The sequence below is a fragment of the Mustela nivalis genome (assembly GCF_964662115.1).
Source record: "Mustela nivalis genome assembly, chromosome: 2".
Lineage (NCBI taxonomy): Eukaryota > Metazoa > Chordata > Mammalia > Carnivora > Mustelidae > Mustela > Mustela nivalis.
Window position 1 is genome coordinate 184575613 of NC_139021.1, and position 21080 is coordinate 184596692.

Sequence of the window (21080 nt, forward strand, 5' to 3'; positions counted from 1 at the left end):
TCCGGTTTGTCTCCTAAACGCTCTGATGAGGCCAGCGCCTCCTGCTTTCTCCAGCGGCAGGAGAAGGCCTCTGGCCAGCCCCAATTATCTTCTGGTGCACAGAGAGTAATTATTTGCTTCCTGTAAGCATGCGTAACAGAACCCCGAGTTTGGACGGCTTTCCATAAGGTAATCCAATTCATCCAAGCCATCCTAACACAATTACAGGCACTGGCAATATCTTTGCTTTTCACCTGATAAGGCTGCCGCAGAGGCGCGGGATGGCTTGCGTCAACATACCTCGTGGAGTATAGCTTCTGACAGCCCTGCCTGCAGCCCCTCCCCTCCGCCCCCTGCATTTTCATGCCCTGCCTGCTGCCCTGGGCTCCCGGCTTACAGCGGCAGCCGGGAGGAGGCCTCTCCCTTGCACAGGAGGAGGAGAATCAGAGTTGTTTGAGAGCCTTGCGGAAGTCATTACGGGTGTGTGGCTTGTTGTAAAACCCAGCCTTTGCCGGCCTTGGCCAGGGAGTCCTTACCCAGGCCAGGCAGCCATAAATCTCTGCAGGGCTCCCGGCCCCAACCAGAGGCGCGGGCCCTGGGCCTGGTGGGGGCCCTGAACCGCGGTGGCAGCCGGCTACCCTCCCCGTGGCACGCGGTGGCAGTGAGCACGCGGGCTTAGCGTGTGTGACGGAGAGCCGCGAGTCCTGGGGCTCCCAGGGAGGGAAACACACAAAGTGGGAACTGTTTCTGGTGTCCCCCTATTTAAGTGAAAGCCTGTCATTGTGACTCAGTAATGTAGTGCTTCCTCTCCTGTTTATTTTCAGAAGTTTATGAAAAAAAAATTTTTTTTAAGGCTGAATGAGCACGGTGAACTTTTTGCCTCTCCCCACCGGCGTGCCAGGGCATAAAACAGCCATTCACACCTGAGTGTGCGAAGCCAGATGGGGCTGGTGCCAGGCAGAGTCAGACTCTTTGTAGCCACATCCATTCATCCAAAGTGTGCCTTCGTATTGCCAAATTCTAGCCAGTATCTGCCCTTCACTCAAGTCCCAGTGCATTAAAACAGCCCCTGAGCCGAACCGTGTCTCAGACGCACAGCCAGCGCGGAGAGAAAGGCTCCAGGACCTGCAGGCCTATTCGCTGATAATTATATTCACATCTTGAAGAGAACCGAGAAGGAAAAATTAACACCAAACTGTACTGTTTTCATCGCGTTATGCAGATGAAATGACACGTTGTCGTTTAAGAAGTTAATAAACAGTCTCCGTTTTGCAGGTTCTCCAAATGCTACTGAATAGAAAACCCTGGGTCCCTAAATGATGTGTAATTAAAATTATTTTTAAAATCCTCCTTGACAGGCCGGGGCTTAGCCAAAATGTAAATGACATTAAAGAAGACAATGAATTTAATTTTATTTAATGTCCCTTTTTGCAGATCCTCATTTACATAGCATTTTTAACAAAAGCGTTGACCTTATAAATGCTGGCATTTGTACAGCTCCCTCGGAGCTGGATTTAATCACGCTCGTGCAAAGCCGTGAGGGAGGAAGCTTTAAGTTCTCTGCTTGGAGACGGAGTAGGAATAAAAACAGTGGGACTGGTCAAATGTTTATCCTCCCCGCTTCTGAAAACAACCTGACAAGAAGATGTAAGGGCTGGGGAATAGCCCAGTGCTGTTTGTAAGGCTTGGTAATAATCATACATAATCGTTTGGAAATATAGCTAATAAAAAATATAATGAGTGTTCAGCAAAATCGGCATTAGGCCCAAATTACATGATATTAATACTTGAACAGGTGCAGAAAGGCGCTTTAAATGAGGTAAATGAATAAAATGTCCCAGAGCACAACTGTGTGTGCTGACAAAAAGTCAATGCCATGAATAATTCAGTGAGGAGGACTGCCAGCAAAGGTCGGCTCTCTTTGACCTTTGTGACAGGAAGTGAAAGGAAACACTGTTGACTAAAAAAAAAAAAAGAAGAAGAAGAAGAAGAAGAAGAAGTAGAAGAAGAAAGAAAGGGGAGAAAAAGAAAGAAAGAAAATATCCAATCGGACTTCAGCTACCCTTCTGCAATCACTTTAAAGGTGTAAACTTAAAAAGCGCAAATGAATCAAAGTGAGGCTTTGGAGGGGCGGGGGGCGGGTGGGTTCGAGTTAAAATGGTTGGTAGTTAGCACATCTGACTAAGGACAATGTGAAATCGCAGACAATGAAAGGTTAAGTAAATAATATTTTTCTACAACCCCATGTCAATTATGTATAAAAATCTGAGGTCAGCTGAAAAGTATTTTCAGAGCCCACAGGGTTGAAATTTTGTAACAGCTGTTAAATATGACCAAACTCCCACCCCCCCAAACTAGAGCTATTCCAAACTCTGTATGAGAGAAAATGGGATAAACAGATGTCTGGCTTCCAGACAGGAAAGTAGGACAGACTCGGAATGATAAGTCTCCCAAACTCTATAGACCAATGCCAGATTTATTGGGGAGGGGGCACTGCCTGCCGCAGCGGTGCCAGCAAGCAGGACGCCGGAGACGGTGCCATCTGGAACCGCCCCGCCGCGCACGCTCCCGGCACCGGGCGGGCACACGGTGTGCGACCCGGCCTGCTTGGACGGTCACGGCACCCGGGCTCCGGCCACCTCGCAGGTTGCAACAGTTGGACCGTGCGCCTCCCGTCCGCGTGGGCCAGGCAAGGAAGGGAGGTGAGAGCACGGACCTTCCTGGGCACTTCCAGAAGGCCTCAGGGAGCACACCAGGCTGGCACGGGAGGAGGACGAGAGCCAAAGTGTGGTTCTGGTTTAGCAGCTACACCGACATCCTGTAATCATTTACAGCCCTTGGAATGTACGGGTGAAACAAGAGAGATTTATCTGTTCATAGTTGGGATATGCGGACAATGGGTGTTCCTAATGAAGACCATCTGCTTTTGTGTTTTCCCAGAAAACATTACTCCACGAGGACAATGATACTCCCATCCCTTTCAGGAATCCCGTGAAAATTACGCATACATATGCAGATGCGCGCACACACAGATATACATACATGTGGGGGGGTGTGCCTGGGTGTGTACACACACTCACACACACACACTCACACACACACACCCTTCCCCTCCTTGCATCCGGCTCTCCACAGGTCCCTGCAACGCCCCATGAATGCTCTCTTACGGACCACGCTTTTTACTTTACAATGTTACGTTTCCCCGTTCCTTTACCCCCATAAGTTGTTACATTATCTTACCTAAACTCCAGTGTAATTATATTTGTGGAGCTATAAAAAATGGTTTCTCCGGCATTGTGTTATGAGGAAGAAAACAGTTAACGTAAGTGAAACCCTCGCAATAAATTAAAAGGGTTCGGTTATGCTTTCCCCCTCTTTTTGACTCTGAAGGGTTTTCTGTGTTGTTCATGAGTATTTAATGCTTCTGAAAGATAACCAAATTGTGTAATTAATTGATTTAAGGCCTCGGAGTCTATAGAATGTGATTTCCCTGCCAGAGCGGAAAGCTTACTCCTCTGTTCTCATAACACAGAAAAGCAGTCTCGGCGTGCCGGAAAAGGCTCAGTGTGGGTTAGAACAAATGGGGGCCCATTGATCTCAATTCAGGTTGGAATTATTGGTTTATATCCTCAGGACAAATATGCCTTATCTGGTCAGAACCTGCTAAATGTATCCAAAGGCCACAAGGAGCTGGCGAAGCACATTGTATATAATTCTTTTTTAAGCCAACTAACCAAGTGATGACATTGCTGATGGGGACCTGTAGACTGACTCACCAACCTGATGGGGTATTTTATCCTGCAATACTCAAGAGGGAACGCAGGCTAGAAACTCAACATAAGCAACTAATTTTAGGAGGCAACACACACCCCACAGAAATGACTATCATTACAAAATTGAAACACATCTCAGTTCGCCAAACACTGCCTCTCTCTAAAGATATTCCCCTCCTGTAGGTGTTTTTCTTTCTCTGATTAACACAACTTGCCCTAGTGAACAGGAGAGTCTTCATTTTTCCTCTTGAAATACGCCTACAACTGGAGATTGGGCCAATACAGCAACCATGTCAGGAGGATTTACATCAAGCAGCAAAATGCAAATAGTATTTATCCATTATAAGTGACAACTCTCTTAAGAATGCTAAAAATGTACCTTCTATTTGTCCTGCGTAGAAAACTGTCCTTACCTTAAAATTCCTAACATGGTAGGCGATTAAAATTCCTATAAAATTGTCGTATCTTTGAATTTAGAAGCAGAGCAGATTTTTCATCAATAATTAAGACCTCCAAAGCATTTACGCCAGGCGTGAAAGGAGCTGCAATCCTCCTTATTCAAATAAACTTGGTAAACCCATTAACCAAATGTTTTTACATTTTTCCCCTCCTCTCATGCTTCTAGAATATCAAACGATCACACACTTCTCTTACTTAGATGAGGAAGGTATCAGTAATCTTAGGATACACTTTAATTAACCAAATATAAGAGAGAATTCAGACATGAATTACAGTGTACATTTCTGCATATCAAGGGAAGCTATTTGCCATTGTGGGATTACAACCGAGTATTAAAAGTTGCTGGCTATCAATAGTCAATAAATGACGGACTGTCACACAAACCCAAAATGATTCTGAAGGGGAAACACAGCCTCCAAAACGTTAGTTGGATCAGCCTGAGTACTCCTCTATCGTGCCATGCTGAAAACCGCACAATTTGAAAGCAAGTCATCTTTTCAGAATGTACCAACATCACAAATCGAGGACAGCTCAAAAGATGAAACACTTGGCAGTCCTGGATCCCGAGCAAACAGGCACTGCCTTTTCAAGCATCTCCCACTCAGACAAGATTCCAAGAGCTGCTCAAACACTTTCAGCCAATCAAAAATAAAATAAAATAAATTCAGTTACAAGACGACAATCCGAGGCTGTGTGATTTCCATAGCCACAACACTAAAGACAAATATAATTATATTGATTTTTGTAGCTGGAGTTCCATAAAGTGTTGAACTTGTTCTCAATTGAGTGACGGCCACAACTGGCCAGCCCTATTTGATTACTAATAAGAGAGCTGTCCCTTCTGTCAGATACCGAACATTCTCCACTAAGCAAACAGCTATTCCAGTTAGTTAAACATTAGCATTGCTCGCCACTGGTGGCGCATATTTCTTTAGGCTTAACTCATAGAGTTTTCCGGGTTTAATTTTTCAGACACTGGACAGCAAAGTTCACGATCAAAAGATAACTTTGTAATGAAAGCTGCTGAAACTCAACCCCTTTTCCAAACAGTCTAAACCTGCTTCACAAAACCGGTGTCATATGTACACGCCTAACATTTATTCGGTTTGGGTACCAATTGCAAAATCTGCAGTCAATCACACCCTGGGCCTTCTGCTGTTCCCCATTGTTGGGAAGAAAGCAACCCTCGTCCCCTCCAGGTCACCGAAAGCCAGCGATTTGGGTGAGTGCTCGAAGAGGAGGGTGGGAGGAAGTGTTTTTGTTGTTTCAACTAAAGCAATGCCAAGCGCACATTAGCACTATTAGGACTAATGATTAGTATCTTAAAAGGATGCAACATTGCCCAAGGAGTGTGATAGATAGCCAGCTGAGGAGCAGCAAATGTAAAGAATGCATACAGCTAATCTAGTCATGGAAATTAATGCTGGAAAATGTAACCAGCATGTGTAATTAGTTTCAATTATAACAACTTTGGTTTGTTAGTTACATATTTGCTACTTGACATAAAACGACAGCCACAATTGGAAAAAAATTAGGAGACATTTTGCAACTAATTGAGAGCAGATTAAATTCATTCTAACACTGGGCAACAATTACAACAGGCACACCACCCAAGCCTCAACTTCAGCTATCATCCGAGATAAAAATAATGCAAAAATGAAATACTTGTTAACAAATTAGCAAAAAGCATTTTATGACATATCTCTGGGTTTAAAGCCAGAAACTCTCTAGGCATAAAGTGCTCCTCACAGTGAGAGCAGTGGCAGATGAAACCGCTTCCCCTGACAACTCGCAAGCAATTACCGAATCCCCACAGAGCGAGCCACCAGGTTTCCAAGTCAACCCACCTGTGCACGGTAACACACGCGGACAAGAAATGGTGCGACGCGCACGAGGGGCTCCACACCAGACTCGGAAATATGGAGCAACCGGAAACCGAGCAAAGCAAAAGGTTTGGTTGCTGCCGCGGTTTTGTTTGGAGAAATAAAGAAGTCATCCTTACCTGTCAATGATTACAGGGTCTGAGGGCGTTTCATTTCTGTTGCCACAACTTTTCTTGTCACAGCACCGGCTGTGGAGGAATTGTGAACAGTGGTTTTAATATGCATTGTGTCCGTTTATGCCTGACTGGTCTTTTTTTTTTTTTTCTTTTTTTTGGAAGTTTGACACGGAAGAGGCTGGAGTCAAGAAAACACAGTCTCCTACCCCAGCACTTGGGCAGACAGAGACCCAGAGAGCTCATGGGCTCTGCGGCTAAACTTCCGATGCAAGTTTCTACCGGAAGGAGCAAAGCTGAACACATCTCTCGCCCTAGGAGGGTAACCTAGCTACAATATAAATTCTGATGCTAAAATATGGAAAACATGTTGTCGGTGTTTGTCTTTGCAGTGAACTGAGGAGAAGGGGAGGCAGGAGGCTTGGGAATAACTTTTCACAGCTCCGGCTTTTGTTTACCTCTAATTGTCAAGCTGTTATTTCTGGAAAAGATGCAAGATGCCACCTTCCACCAATATTTCTTTTGGGCATTTATTAATCATAACCACAAAAGCATGCATCAATCCTTCAGAAACTTCTATTGTTCCTTCTTTAAGCCCACCTTAACTCCGTTATTGAAACTTTAATTAAAGCAGAAATGAAACAAAAATGTTATGCTTCTTGCATTTTAAAAAAGCATACTTGTATAATGGTTACATGTCTAAATTAGCTAAATTAACACCATATGGTAGGCAAAGTATATAAAGCCTTTTAAAGCTGACAGCTAAAGTGATTAAAGAAAGTCTACAGTCTTCCACTCAGAGCTTAAATCACATCTGTGCGCTTTCTATGTTAATTGCAGTACATGCAGAAGTGGATAATAAAGAAATTCCACTTTATTGGTTGTAATTTATATTTATTACCTGATATGAGAAAAAGTCAGCTTTTGTATATTAGTGCTGTAACAATATGTCTGCTCAGAAATGGCATTTAGGCAACAGGCCCCGTAGCCAGGCAGAGGATGCCCCTCAGAGTCCGCGGCCTGCTACTGTAGCCTGGAAGCCCGAGAAGCAGGTCCTTGCTCCTCGCAACAGCATTTCACATGCCGCACATACAAAGTCAATGATGCATTTTTATTTGCCATGTAGGGGTGAAACTCTTGTGGTAGTTAGAAAAAAACAGGTGGGAAATTGCTCTTCTGACAGAGATCTCGAGGAAGGCGCACACAGTCTAACAACAATCGGAGCGATGCCTGGCTGCTCTGGGGAAGAGGTTAACTGACAGAATCGCGATCCAATTCTCACATGCACGAGCTCTATAATAAGCACAAAAGAGTTTCCTTTTTATCAACAGCAGACAATTGTATATCTCCGGATGCGAGGGCTTGAGAAGGAAGTAGTAAAACCATTCCGAGCGCTGCTGACTCCTCCCGCATCGGGGACAGAGGCACCACGCAGGACCTGTTTTCGGTTTTTGACTACACCGCTGCGACACGGCCAACATACTAATCCGCTCTGCTGAGCAGCCGGTCGCGCTGGGCGTCCTCACGGGGGGAGAGGAGACCCGGCCCCTCGGTGGCCCGGCGCAGACTGGGGCCGATCACATTTCAATCGATGCCCTACCCGAGGTCGGGCGGGGTGGTGGCGCCTGGATGCAGCGTCCTTTGTAGACGCAGCTGGCGCCGAGGCCGCCCGCGCCCCCGCTGCCCGCGCCCGCCGCTCACCTGCACATTATCTCGTGGGTCAGCAGCACGCGACACATCTCTGGGTTCTTGTCCTGGCCCTCGTACACGATGGCCTGCGCGGGGGGGACAAGCAGAGGCGGGGGTTACGCGGCGTCCGCGGCTTTGGCGCCCGGTCGCCCCGGGTGCTGCGGGTCTGGCAGGCGGCAGGTGCACGGCGGACAAGGGGAGGCGTCAGGGCCCGGCCAGGCCACCCTCCCGGCAGAGTCACCCTGGAGCGGGGCTGGGCCAAGGCAGCCTCCCTCCGTTGCGGGCGCCCGCCGGGCCTGCGTGGGGGGCCTTGGGGTCTGGAGGATGCCAGCCGTGCTGGGTCTGGGGCTGGGAAGAGGAGGGGGGAGGGGACAGGGAGGCCCAGGCCGGGGCGCGGGAAGCGAAGGGGCTGGGGCGCCCCGGCCCCCTCGGCTGCCCGCGCCAGGCCGCGTCCTTGGGCCATTGTCTGCCCGGAGTTCCAGTCTGCGTGTTGGAAGCAGCCGGCCAGAAGGCGCCGCGGCCGTAGAAGCGGGGAGGAGCCGCCCGGGCAGCAGTGTGCTCGAGCTGAGGCCCGCGCGCCCCGGCCGCTGCCGGCCTCCCGAAGCCAGGTGCCCAGGGTGCGCCTCCCGCCCCGGCGCCGCGCGAGCCCGCCGGCCGCCCCGCCAGGCCCTCGGCGGCCGGGCTCCCATCGCGGCCCGCGGCCCGGGGCGCTGCAGCCGCACGTGGCCGCGCCGGGCGCCCGCAGGAGTGCTCAGGGCCCCGGGGCGCCGGGCCCGCGCGGCCACGTGCTCGCCGCCGGATGATATTTGGAAAGAAAGTGCTAATGGCCAATCTGGTGTTTATTTTGAAACTGCTAACAATGATTTTTCTCGGGTAAAAAGGCAGTGTCTGCGCACACGCTCGGGTGGGTTTTGAGCAGAGGCTCCGCCAGATGGTGCGAAGCCCTAGGTGCGCTCACGACCGCGCTCGGCCCGGCTCCGCCGCCCGGAACCTGAGCCGGGGGCCTGGGGGCCGCCCGCTCCGCCGCCAGCGCCAGCCCCACCGCCGGCCTCGCCGAAAAAGAAAAAAAAGTGGGGGGGGAGGTTACTGGGGGAGGGGCCGGGGGCGGGGAGCCACTAGTTCCCGGCAGAAAATTCCACGGAAGGGGGAGGGGAGTCCTCCTCTCCAGTCCCCTCCCCCCACCGAAAATTATCTGGAAATTACTTCCAATCTCCTCGGGCACTTCTAACACTTTCCTCCCCTTCCAGGCGGACAAAGCCCTTTCTCGAGAAAGCCCGAGGCCGACCTCTGGGAACAGGGAAGGGTCCCAGCGAGCCCCTCTCCCCCAGACTCCCTCCGGATCTGCTCGGAACCACAGAAGTGATGGGTGTCACCTCAGGCCAAGGGGCCGCCTGGGGCTGCAGGGCGCCTGGCCGAGGCGGGCACCAGCACTTCTGAGAGCTCGGCTTGTCCTCCGATGGATCCCCCGTATTTATATTTGATTTATTTTTTATTTTGTAGCACAAACAGAAATCCATAAACTGTCGGTTCAGCGCCATTGACTCTTTGATCAGTTACTGGGCTATTTCTCCCCCCCCCCCACCTCCCCGTCAGTGAGAGGAGATTAAATGCCTTTATTTTCAGCCCTGTTTATGCTGCAAAGGTACCAGGCTAAACGGACAATAAGAGTACACTAAAAACGAAGCCTCCTGCTGTAAGCAACAGAGAAACTTAGCACTGCCTACATCAACCTCTTAATTAGACCACTGCGGTTTCTGACAACATTTAGCCCTTATATACAAAGGAAATAAAAGCACCCTGTCAAGGAGCAGCCCTAGTTCCAGAGGCTTCTCTGGATCCGAGTGGAATAATTACCGAAGGGCACACTGCCTCCATCTTTGTCAGAAACAGGGTAGTTTACCTGGAAGATCTGTTTTACTCTAAAAGAAAACCACACTGTTTTACGTGGCAGACATTAAAATCCAACCCGCTTGTTGCCTAGGTAAGGACTAACTTTTTAAAGGGGAAGTAAAACCCAAAAACCAATTACTGAGAGTAGGAAGCAAGCGTGCTGGGCTGCAGGAAACCCCAAGGAGTTCTTTTTCACTTGGCTCCCAATTCTTAAAGTTAGCATCAAAAATGAAGGTGCTACTTTCATTTCTAAGCTGAAGCCCACCTTGGAAGTATATGTTAAATCAATCTGTTCCCAGTGAGTTTACTATACACATTAAACTTTCTCCTCCCCCAACACTATTTTAAGAAAATGGGGGGGGGGTGTCTTTACAAGGACTACACAACAACGTACCACCCAGCACAAAACCAGCCAGAGATTGCACAACATCAAAAAGCAATGAAGCGCTTTTTCTGCAGTTAATCACATTCCTGATAGCCAATAGTTATCATCGGAAAAGTTGACCAAGACAGGTTAAATAATTTAATAAGGAACTGCTTGTAATTATGTTATTTACAAGGTATGACAGAGGGTGGAAGAGGGAGCAGAAGCTGCTCCCAGAGCAGTGGACGGATGTGTGTGACCTCTGGAGCTGGGAGTTTGAATTATGGAGAGGGGAGGCTGAGAGGTGAAGACGCACTAGCGGAGAACAAGGTGACTTTTCACCCCAACACATTTCACTTTTAAATCCAAATCAACGTCTCACGTTACTAGACCATCACACTGGAAAGGAGAAAAAAATGAACTAATCAAGTCCAACTCAATGGGCTTTAGAAAGGAGTTAGTTGCCTTTGTTAGAGGGGGGAAAAAAATCAATGAAATGATCCCAAGCAGAGAGAGAAACGTTTAAAAAATATACAATAGGAGAAGCATCCTGAAATTTTTCTGTCAAATATTAATCACCATAACTAATTAAGACAGAATTTTATCCCAATCACATGCCATCTGATGAAACCATAGATGTCCTGTTCTAACGACAACATAAACCGTTTTACCAATCGCATCATTTATTCCAATAAATATGGAATTCTCATTAGTATGTCAAGGAAACTAGACGGAAAACAACTCCACCAGATCCATCTGTCACGACCCTCCTCTCAACCCCAGGACAAGCCCACCGAGCAGCGCAAACTAGTGCGAAGGCTTAAACTTTCTCACCTGTTTGGTCATTGAATCTATGAGGCGAACATACAGGTCCTGTTCCGTTCTGACTCCTGCAAAAAACAGGGACAAATTCTCATCAGGATTTTGGCGAGGGCACCTGAGGCCCAGGAAGTCGGTAACTCAGAACTGCTGCCCGCGGTGATGCAGCAAAACTCAGGCATGCCATTTGAAAGACAAGAATACAACCCCAACCACTTCTTCTCTTGCTCTCTTCCCTTAATTAAGAACCTCGAGAGGCTTAGGGTTTGCACTGAAAGGTGTAACAAATTTGCCGGACTGCGAGCAGGCCTGGTGGCCACACTGGGGGGGGGGGCCCATGTGGTCATTTATTTTTAGAAAACAGAAAGCACCAAATGAGTGAGAGTTTGAACTCTTTCTAATGTCTCTCGAGGATTTTTTAAAAACTCGTGTACAGGAAGTAAGTTATGCTCGGCTTATGGAGCTACCCCCATCTCAAGAATTAACATTAATTTGCAAAATTGAAAAAAGTCACGTTAAAGCGACGCCCTGCGGAAGCCCCTATTGATCCACTCTTCACTTTCTGCTTCAAGCCTCACCGGTTAATCATGTGAAGTGCCATCGACTTATTGATCGTTTATGTTTTGTTTTCCTTCTATGCCATGAGAAGATTTCGTGTTTACATCCATGTCATTTTAATCTCAAAATCTTTACGTCCTTGAGCCGGCTCGGGAAGGGAGCGCGCGCCCGGGCTGGGGCGGGCAGGCGGCGGGCGGCCACTTACCGTTGCTGTACAGTAACTGGAGTTTATAGTGGATGCCGTTGTTGGTTTTCTCGTTGTTGGGCTCCTGAAAGTAACGGTAAATTGCATTTAGTGGGATCGGCGTCCGGCGCGGCGGCCGCGCCCGGTGCCCCTCCGCGACCGAGGCCCTGGGGCCTCACACAGGGCAGGACTCCTAGCTCGGGGCGGCGCGGTGATGTCACTTGCCCGCTGGAAGCCCGGCGTCCTCCTCGCCCCGAGCGAGTCCGCGGCCGCGGAGAAGTTGCGCAGCCCTCGCCGGGCCCGGGCGGCCGCACGTGGCGGCGGCGGGGGCGCCTCGCGGAGCGGACCCCGCCGCCGAGGGGGGCACTCGGGGCCACCGCGCGCGGGCACCGCCTGCCTCCCGCTTCCAGAAAGGCGGAGGGTGTGACTGCAGGTTTGCACTTACTTTCTCTTTCTCCACAAAGTCCACAAAAGCGGTCCTCTCGATCTCCACCGGCTGCCCCTGCCTGTCGTAGAGCGCCAGCACGAAGTGGAAGAAATTGGACTTCCGGAGGTTGGAGGGCGGCTGCTTCTCGAAGTGCGCCCGCGCCAGCCCCACGCCGCTGCGGGAGCAAACAGACAGCGGCCCGGTGAGGCGCGCGGCGCCGGCCGGCGGCGGGGACCCGGCCGGGCCGGGGCCGGGGCGCGCGGGGGCGGCCGGTACGTACCTCTGGGCGGCCGTGTTGGCGTCCACCACCCCCGCCGTGTGCATCCACGAGCGCACCGGGTTCATGCCGCTGCCCAGCGGCTCCTCCTTCATGGTCGTCCCCCCGCGCGGAATATTCTCCTGGATCCCAAACATGAACCCTGCTGGCGGCGGCCGCAGCTCCCGGCCGAAAGCGCTTCCGCGAGCAGCGGCGCTCGGGGCTCGGCGGCAGGCGGCTGCCCTGGCCGCGCTCGCCCTGCTCGGCGCCTGCGGTCCGGCCGGCCGCCGGCTTCAGCCCGTCCCGGGCAGGCGCGACATGCACCAGCGGCCGGGCGCTCCGGGCGGCCGGGGGCGCGGGAGCGGCGGCCCCGGCGGCGGCGGCGGCGGCGGCGGCGCTTCGGAGGAGCGGGACGCGGCGGCCGCGGAGGCGGTGGTGGTGGTTGTTTGCGCGCTCAACGTGCTGTCATCCTAGCCGGGCGGCGTCCGCGGCTGCAGGACACTGCGGGATCGCCCGCTTCTGGCGCGGCCCGCCTGCTCCAAAGACAAATAAACGGGGCAGTGAGTGCCGCGGCGCAGTCCCGGGCGCAGGCGGGGCGCGGCGGGGCCTGGAGCGGCGCGCGCAGCGGACGGAGGCGCACAAAACTCAGCCCTCTCTCCCCGAGGAATGGACCCTTTCCCGGGAGCCAAAACTCGAAGCCCCCGGGAGCGGCGCTGTCAGAGGGTGACGTCGGGGGGCGGCGCCTGCGCCATATATGGGAGCGGCCGCCCCTCGCCGCGCCCCTCGCCGCCGCCGCCGCCGCCGCGCTCGCTGACTGACTGCCTGACGGCGCCGCGAGCCGGCCCGAGCCCCGCGAGCCCCGCGAGCCCCGCCGCCGCCGAGCGCCGCCGAGCGCCGCCGCCGCCGCCCCCAGCCACGCTGCGCGGCTCCCCGCGCCCACCCGCAGCCCAGGAAGTTACTCCTCGCCCCAATAAATCTCCAAGTGAAACAAACAGCCACTGCACCATTGCTGCTCGGCCCCCCGAACACCTCCGCCCCAAATCAGCCACCCAGTCGAAACGCTGTAGGGAGGAGGGGGTAAAATGCCGAGCGAAGCGCCCCCAACTTGCCCAAACGCAGGCACTAAACGCGAAGGGCCTCGGCTCGCCCTGGGGCCGCCCAACAGGAAAAGCGGGAAGAAGCAGGCAGGCCGCAGGGAGGGGGCTGCAGGGGCAAGCGACCGACCGGGGATGGGGATGGGGATGGGGATGGGGCGGGGGGCGGGCGGGGGGGAGGGCAGGGCTCCCTCGCCAAGGCGGGGCGCGCAGCCCACTCTGGTTTCTAAACAGACCTAAGGCGGCTGGGGGGCCAGTCTGCCCCCGCCTGGGCCTCGCCGGGCGCCGGTGCCTTCTGCCCTGGCGGAGGCTGCTGAGTGCCGGGCTGAGGACCCACGTCGGAGGCGGGCTCTGCCAGATGCTCTGTCTTTCCCGCTGGCCACGGGAGCCCCCGTCCCCCGGCCTGGGCTTAAACGCCGCGAGTGACAAAGAAGGCTCCGGGCTCTCCGGACCGACAGGAAGCGCGCCCGGCCTCTCCGGCGACCCGGAGCCGGGTGTCCGGCTGCGCGCCCTGCGCGGTAGCTAGACCTCCCCGGCGCCGGCCTCTCTAAAAGCCGAGCGGACTTCGCGGGCGCCGGGGTCCTGCCCTCAGGGCCGCCGGGCCCGGGTGAGCGCGCATCTTCCCGACCTGGTTTCGAGGAATCGGGAGGGCAGCGGGGCACGGGCAACGCGTGGGCCCGGCGGCCGAGCTCCTGCCGCGGGGACTCCGCACCTAGGCGCACTGTTCCCCCCCCACCCAAGGACGTCTGCACGACATGGAGCAGAGACCCAGGGGACAACCAGGAGCTGTCCTGGCACTTCCCTGCCGAGAGAAATCAGGCCCTTTCGATTAAAACAAAACCAAAGCAGGTTTCAGGGTTGCAAGTGTGTCGCAGGGCACCCCTTCCCCGCCCGCTATGGGGTGGGACTCCCTTTTCCCATGAATTGGCAGTGTGTGTACGTTAATATTTTAATTAATCGGGAAAAAGCGAAGTCCGATTTACGTTATCTGGGGACCCCCACGCCTCTTGGAAGGGGTGAGAAAAAAAAAAAGGTGTGTTGGAAAGCAATCTATTTTGCTGGTGTTGGGGGTTAATGACTATTGCCAAAGATAAGTGAATTATCAAAGCTGTTGCGCCAGTCCCATCTCAAAATCCATTACGGTGCCGGCCGTCTAATTAAATACGTAAGTATAATAAAATCATATTTTATGACTATTTGAGGGTAATGAGATTAGTCTTTAGAAGCGATCGCCACATATTAAAGATGCCACTGTCTATAGAATGTTAATAACCTTAAATCAAAGTGTATGGAAACTATTCACGATAAATTAAAAGAAAATTTCTGTATTCCTAATAAGCCCAGAGCTTTCCACCCACCTCAGACTGAGTGGGGAAAGGAACACTTTCTTCGTGGACGGAGGATGCAAAATAAAGTTAGCCATAGGTGTAGGGTGGGGTTGAGAAATTGCTTTGTCTCTGCGCGTTTAGCTGCTTCGGGGGCTCACGAAGGGCCAGCGGCCAGGCAAGCGCTATTGTCAGAATATGCAAAGTGCCTTTTCGGGAAAGATGAAGTTGGAAATAGGAAACAATGCTTCCTTTGTAGCACACTTCCTAAAATGCCCAGCCCGCCTTGGAGGTGCCCCTTCCTTGCACTAACGAAAGTATCATGCTTAAAATCATTTACAGTATCTTTAATTCAGATTACACGCGCCAAGGCGATTTAAATCTGATTACCAAATTAGAAGGTTTAAAAACAAATCCTTCTAAATCTGATACTGTTGACTAAAGAGGGGAAAGAAGTTGTATAAGCCCATCACATAAGGTAACGATCCTGCCCCAGAAAGAAAAGGGGTTTTAAACCTTTTTGACAACAAATGCAGCTGCCCCACTATTTTGGACGATATTAAGCGAAAATGAATGCAAATCTGTGTTCAGCAGCCATCTGGCCCGAAATGGGGGAATCAGCTGCTCTCACAACAGGCTCGGAGGCTGAATCCATTTCAGCTCATTTTCTAGATCATCTGGTCCCGCACCCAAAGCGTGGAAAATACGGTCTTTATCATTCACCAACTTTATCTTTTTTGTCACTCCACTTCTGGCTCCGAGCTGTGGGCACAAGGACTGCCCGACCGGGCTGGGTCTCCACCCGGGCCTGCTGGGGAGCCTCCTGGAAAGGCAGCCCCTTACCCCCCCCCCCCACCTCACCCTACCCTAGATTTTCGCTTTAAAGCAGGGGGAGCAGCAGCGGAGAGGAGCAACGGACTGAGCACCCAGGCTGGGGAGGAAGAGGGGGCCTGCAGGGTAATTCCTGGATGCCCTGAGAGACGCTGGAGCTCAGCCCTGCGCCGGCCTCCTCCCTCTGGAGTGGGCCCCCGCCTCTCTCCGTTTCTCGGGAACTAGGGGAGCTAAACGCCCAGGAAGGGGAACCATGGGGGTGGGGAGTGGGGAGGAGGGGCGGAGAAGCAGAGAGACAGGCTGACACTTTGGAAGTTAGGCAGGCCCGGCCGCTCGTCCAGCCTCGGTTCACATAGCGCTCCCAGGGGCCAGACAGACGCCCAGGGGCCGGTCCGGGCGGGGCCTGACCTTCGTCGGGAACCCCGCGGGCCGCGACGGCGGCGGCGACCGCTCAGGGCCCCGCGCTCAACGCGATTTGCACGGGTGGCCCTTGCGCCGCCGCCGCCTCTCCGCCGCCGCCTCCTCCTCCTCGGAGGGTGGGAAGTATTCCTTTTGTGCGGATTTACGGGGAGAGGCTTCAATGAGCCCCCTCACATTTGCATTTAAATAGCGGCATCAAGCGCTTCGCGTGCCACACACCAGTGGGCTCCCAGATGTCACGCCGGAGTCAGTCAGATGGCCAGTGCCCAGCTGTCCTCCCCACGTCGTGGCGGAGCAGGCAGTGACCTTAAAGAGACAGCGCCCGCCGCCCCTGGAGCCCTGTTCGCGGGGAGCGGCGTGCGGAGCGCGGGGCAGAGGCGGCGCTTGGCCGCTGACCCGCAGCACTACCGAGGCCCAGCCAGGCGGTACGACCGACCGGGCAGCGTCCGCGCCCAGGCCCAGCCCGGCTTCCCTGCGGGCCGTGCAGCGCCCCGTGCCCCGCCGTCGCGCGCGTCAAGCCCCTCCGCCCGCGGCCGCTACCCACTCGGGGAAGGCGAGGGGCCGCTCCGCCAGTGCCGGACGTAACCGCCCCCTTGTACCTCCCCAGTCCCGGGGCCTCCACTGCTGCGGGATGCAAGGCCTGGAGAGCCGGCGGCGGGCTGGTGCCAGTCTCAGAGGCATCCTGAAACTTGGACCAAGTTAGAGTCCCAGGGAGTGAGGCCAGCTGCAGAGCCCGCCTCAGCCCGACGTTCAGGGTACTTTGTGAACGCCCCACCTCACTTGCGGCCCACTCCGGGGAGCCAGACGACCTCCCTACCAGCCTTCCAAAGAGTAATAAACTGCATTTCCGGCGTTGAGAAGCCCGGGCAGGGTGTTCCTGGAAGCCAGCTGAGCCCCCTGAGAGATCCGGGGGCGCGTCGGTGCGCGGTGCCCTTGAAGAGCTGGTGGTCTCAGGCCCAAGGCTGCCTGCCGTACTCCTCGGCCCTCAAGAAAGGGTGAGAAGCCAGGGGCGCCCAAGGCCCCCAGTTCGGGTTCCTGAGGCCAGTGCCGAACTGCCAGCACGGCCGCCCACACGGCCTCCCCGCCTGGAGGTCACGCTCAGCCGGCACCGGCCACCGGCCCTCCACCCTCCTTCCGCTCCTGCTTAGGACCCTGCACAGAGCACCGGCACCGGCCTGAGAATGAACCCAAAATTGGGAGAGTCAAACAGACCTTGGGTCCCAGCGGGAAGGAGGCCACAGGGCCAGAAGGGCCAGAGAATAGGGAAATCCCAGCAAGACACACCTAGAAAGTCCCGTGAACTGTGGGACAGGGTAGAACAGTCACACACGGGCAAACCCTGGCCACCGCGAGTCACTGTATTGTGGGCCCCTGAGAGCATCCAGGGCTCAGACTTGCGCTGTGGGGTCACGCTCACCCCGGGGCTGTGAGAGGCTGGGGAGGCAAGGGCTGCGGTCTCAGGCCACCCCAACCTATTAAACTGGGCACAAAGAGGGCCAGGCCAGGTTCGGGTGGGTTTTCCAGGGCCAGAGAGCATGCCTTCACCATCTCCGGGCAGGAAGGAAGCCACGGGGCCCTCAGGAGTCATGTGGAGAACTGAATCCGAGCCAGGTCGTGGGTCCCGCCTGCCCTCAGAGGCAAGGAACTGGGCACCTCGCCCAGGACACCCGGGCGCCTCAGCGGGCTCCTCTCGCCTCTGCTAGAAGGGCTGGGGGAGGCCTGGCTGGAGTCACAGGTAAAAAGTGAACACTGAAGGGTGTCAGTCCCCGATTCTCTGCATCACCCTCCACCCCACCCCAAACCCGTCATCCTGTAAGGTTAAGGTTGGTGAAGCCCGACTCCTCAGTACCGAAAAAGGCTCAATTCTGCAAGCTGGAACATGCAGGCGCCTCCTGTCTAAGCAGCCAAGTTTGACAAACAGCGCCTCCTGGGGTGGGGAGAGCAGTGTGGCGGGCAGCCCAGAGCCAAGCCGCCGAGGCTTCCACCTACCCCAGGGCAGGTGGCTGCCGAGGCTCCCTGCCCGGCCTACCAGCTGCGCCGCGACTCCGACGCGCCCTGCGCATCCTGCGCACCTAGGCCCCGCTGACCCCCTGACCCCAGAAGCGCGAAGAAACACCCACCCAACGCCCGGTCCTGACTGCCGCCCACATGTGTCTGCAAAATCCAGGCCGAGCCCGGCACCCACAACAAGGCCAGGGCGTTGAGCGCTGCGCCCACGCCCTTGCTGGCGAGAAGCGTGCGCTCCAAGGGCCCGGCTCCTGGGGGGACAAGCGGTGGCGACCCGGAATTCTCTCGACCCTGGAAAACCCAGGGCTCTCCTAGCTGGGCGGGAAATGCCGGGGCGCTCCTCGGTTCCTGCTGCCTGAGAAATTAGAAAGGAAACAATTACTGTCTCCTTGTCCTGACTTTTCTCTGGTTCCTTCGGTCACTTTGGCTGACCCCACCATTCTGAATCTGCCCTGGGGGCTCTTCAGCCACAGCGAGAATCCCAAATCAAACCCTTGCATTCTGCAAGCTGGGCTTCTACCAACGCACCTTGCAACCTTACAGACTGCCTCTCCGCCAAAAGCTTGAGAGGAGCACCTGAGCTAGGAAAGACAGCTGGTGCGTGGCGGGGTCCCTCGGACCCAAAAAGGTGCAGCGGTTTCACAATGAACTGGAGTTCCGGAGCTGCGTTCAGCGGCGCCCTAAGGCAGTCGGGCGCACGCACCAGAGTCAGCGCCTGGTACGCGGACCCGCCCCCGCCAGTTTACAAAGCAAACTTTCCCCTGAGTAGTTTCTAGATCGAACAGTGCACGGAGTGCGCCAATCAACACCTAAACAGACCCAAAACGTAGAAACACGGATCGATCAGATAATTTCAAATATTATAATTGGCTTTAATTAAACACACTGCATTCTAATTAACTCTGAAATTTTAGCATGCTTTGGGACACTGGTGTCTGATTTGATATTGTCAGTCCAGATGTCCTAATAAAATTCAATCTTCCACTCAAGACTTCAATATTCACTAAGAACAAAATGCAAATTAAATGTAAAACCTAAAGTGTCGCCAAAGGTATAATCAAGAAAGGTGTCTCAAAACTTCTCACTTTTTATTACGCAGTAGTTAAAAAATGCAGATTACATCCTAACAAGACCTCTCCAGCACACCATAAATCTTAACTCTTTCCTGGGAGGGGGCCGAGTGCCCTGCCACCGGCTCAAAAGTAAAGGAGGGGATAACCAGACCCTAGGCAAGAAGGAAGCACCCTCATCTGAAAGCTCACGGAGCCCCAAACTTTGCCAATGACGTTCTGGCTTGAAACGGGTTTGCCAAAACTGCAAAGGAGTTGAGGTGGTAGAGAGCCAAGGGGGTGGGGTGGGCGGATTGGCAGGGGATTGACGTCGTCCTCTGCAGGGCCACTCACCCCCTCCTCCTTAACGGGGTGCGTACACATCCGTTCCTGTGCGCAAAAATGGGTTGGTGGTGACAGCTGCCTAGCCTGGTCAGTCCGCCAGGGTAATTATCTCAGCTGTAGGGACCGTGGCCACGAGGCTGGGAGGGACGGGAGAGCTCACTACCCTTGGTCAGAAATGTGTCAAACCCTCCTCCCTTTCCGCCGACACAAACCCTTTCACCCTCGTTCTCGGAGCTTCTAAGGGATCCAAGCTGGCGGACGGTATCAGGCGGCGCGTGGCGGCGGGACGGCCCCTCCCGGTAAGCCGGGCGCAGGCCATGCGACGGGTGCGCCTTTGGTGACACACTTGGTCGCGACGTGATTCTTTACCAATCCGAGGGTCTGCTAGATTTACAGCCCAGAACGAGCCCTGTTAAAAGGAAGCTATTCCCACATTAAGCATGTGTATGTTTTCCATACTAATGGAGTCACTTAAAGCTGTTGCTAATTTAACTTTTTAAAAAGGCCACACTGGAAATTTGCATTTTCTTTAGGATATTGAAATGAAGAGAAAACTGCTGGGCGGCGAGGCTGCCCAGGGCATAGCTAGGGGCCATGCAGAAATAAAAACAGATAAAGAAAAGAAGAAAGAAAGAAACCCGCTTCTCTCCTAGACTATTAATAAGCAATTTGTCCCGCTGAAATTTACATGGCAAAGCCGAGCGCGCCGGCAGCCGAGGCGGTGGAGCCGGCGCGGGCGCGGGCCCTGCACCCTGCGCGGGGCGGGGGCGGCCTCCCGGCCGTCCCGGCCGCCCCCGGGGGTGATCTGTGGGCGGCTCTGAACTTGCGGTCCTTGCCGCCGCTCAACGGACCCTCGCCCGCGCCCACGCGTGTCTGCGCGCCAGGGCCCTGCCTGGGCCGCGCGCCGGGACAGCGAGGGCTGGGGTGCGCGGTCGCCGCCAGGCGCGCCGCGGCCGGGCCGGGGTCTGTCTGAGAAGCCCCTCGGCTCGCACCGACGCCCCGGGCTCACGGACCCCCGCCCGCCCCCCCACACGCTGCCCTGGCCTTACACGTAAAAGGCCAGCATAAGCTTAACTCCCTTCCTGCCGAGCCGCGCGGCCCTGGCCCACGTCCACTGCGAGTGCGGAGCCCCGCGCCCCGCGCCCGCCCCGCGCCCCCGCCGGCTCCCCCGCCCGCGCGCGCCCGGCGCCGGCGGCTCCCGAGCCTAGCGTGGGGCCAGGGCGCCATCTACGGGCGCCGCGCGGCTGCCGGCGCCGCCGCCTCCCGCTCGCCCGCCGGGGCCGCTCCTCCGCCCGCGCCGCCCGCTCGCCCCGCGCCCGCGCCGCGCCCGCTCCGCCGGGCCCGCCACTCACCGCGATCGCGCGACGCTCCCCGCGCCGTGCCGCTCACGAGGCGCCGCTGCGACCCAACTTTGCGTTAAAACTTCCGAGATGGAGGCGCCCTCCCGCCTCGGACTTGGAGGCGGCCCGGAGCCCCCGGAGCGCGCAGATAACGCGGCGTGATTTGTTAGTCTAACTCTGCGGTCTGAGACTTGACGTCCCCGAAGACCCGGCGAGTTTTCCCCTTTATTTATTTTTATTAAAACATCAATCTACGCCGGAGCTGGTGAACTCGG

General features: G+C 54.9%; 1 protein-coding gene and 1 long non-coding RNA gene across 14 annotated transcripts in view; one reads left to right on the forward strand and one right to left on the reverse strand.

Annotated features, from left to right (window-relative positions):
- EBF3 (EBF transcription factor 3) overlaps positions 1-13093 on the reverse strand; it is a 117571-nt gene extending 104478 nt beyond the window's left edge. For 3 of the 13 annotated variants that reach the window (XM_082720211.1, XM_082720213.1, XM_082720215.1), the window contains exons 1-6: positions 12419-13092; positions 12157-12313; positions 11733-11796; positions 10985-11040; positions 7909-7982; positions 6214-6282 (exon numbers count right to left, since the gene is read on the reverse strand). In XM_082720211.1, the coding sequence (XP_082576337.1) occupies positions 6214-6282; positions 7909-7982; positions 10985-11040; positions 11733-11796; positions 12157-12313; positions 12419-12552 (554 nt within the window). In that variant the 5' untranslated portion in view covers positions 12553-13092. Of the gene's footprint in view, positions 1-6213; positions 6283-7908; positions 7983-10984; positions 11041-11732; positions 11797-12156; positions 12314-12418 lie in introns of all 13 variants that reach the window. The other 10 variants (XM_082720214.1, XM_082720218.1, XM_082720217.1 and 7 more) reach the window with 6 other exon arrangements.
- Positions 5241-7107, forward strand: LOC309859486. The gene is made up of 2 exons (XR_014308728.1): positions 5241-5433; positions 6373-7107. It is a non-coding gene; the product is annotated as an uncharacterized lncRNA (long non-coding RNA).
- Positions 13094-21080: the final 7987 nt, after the last annotated feature.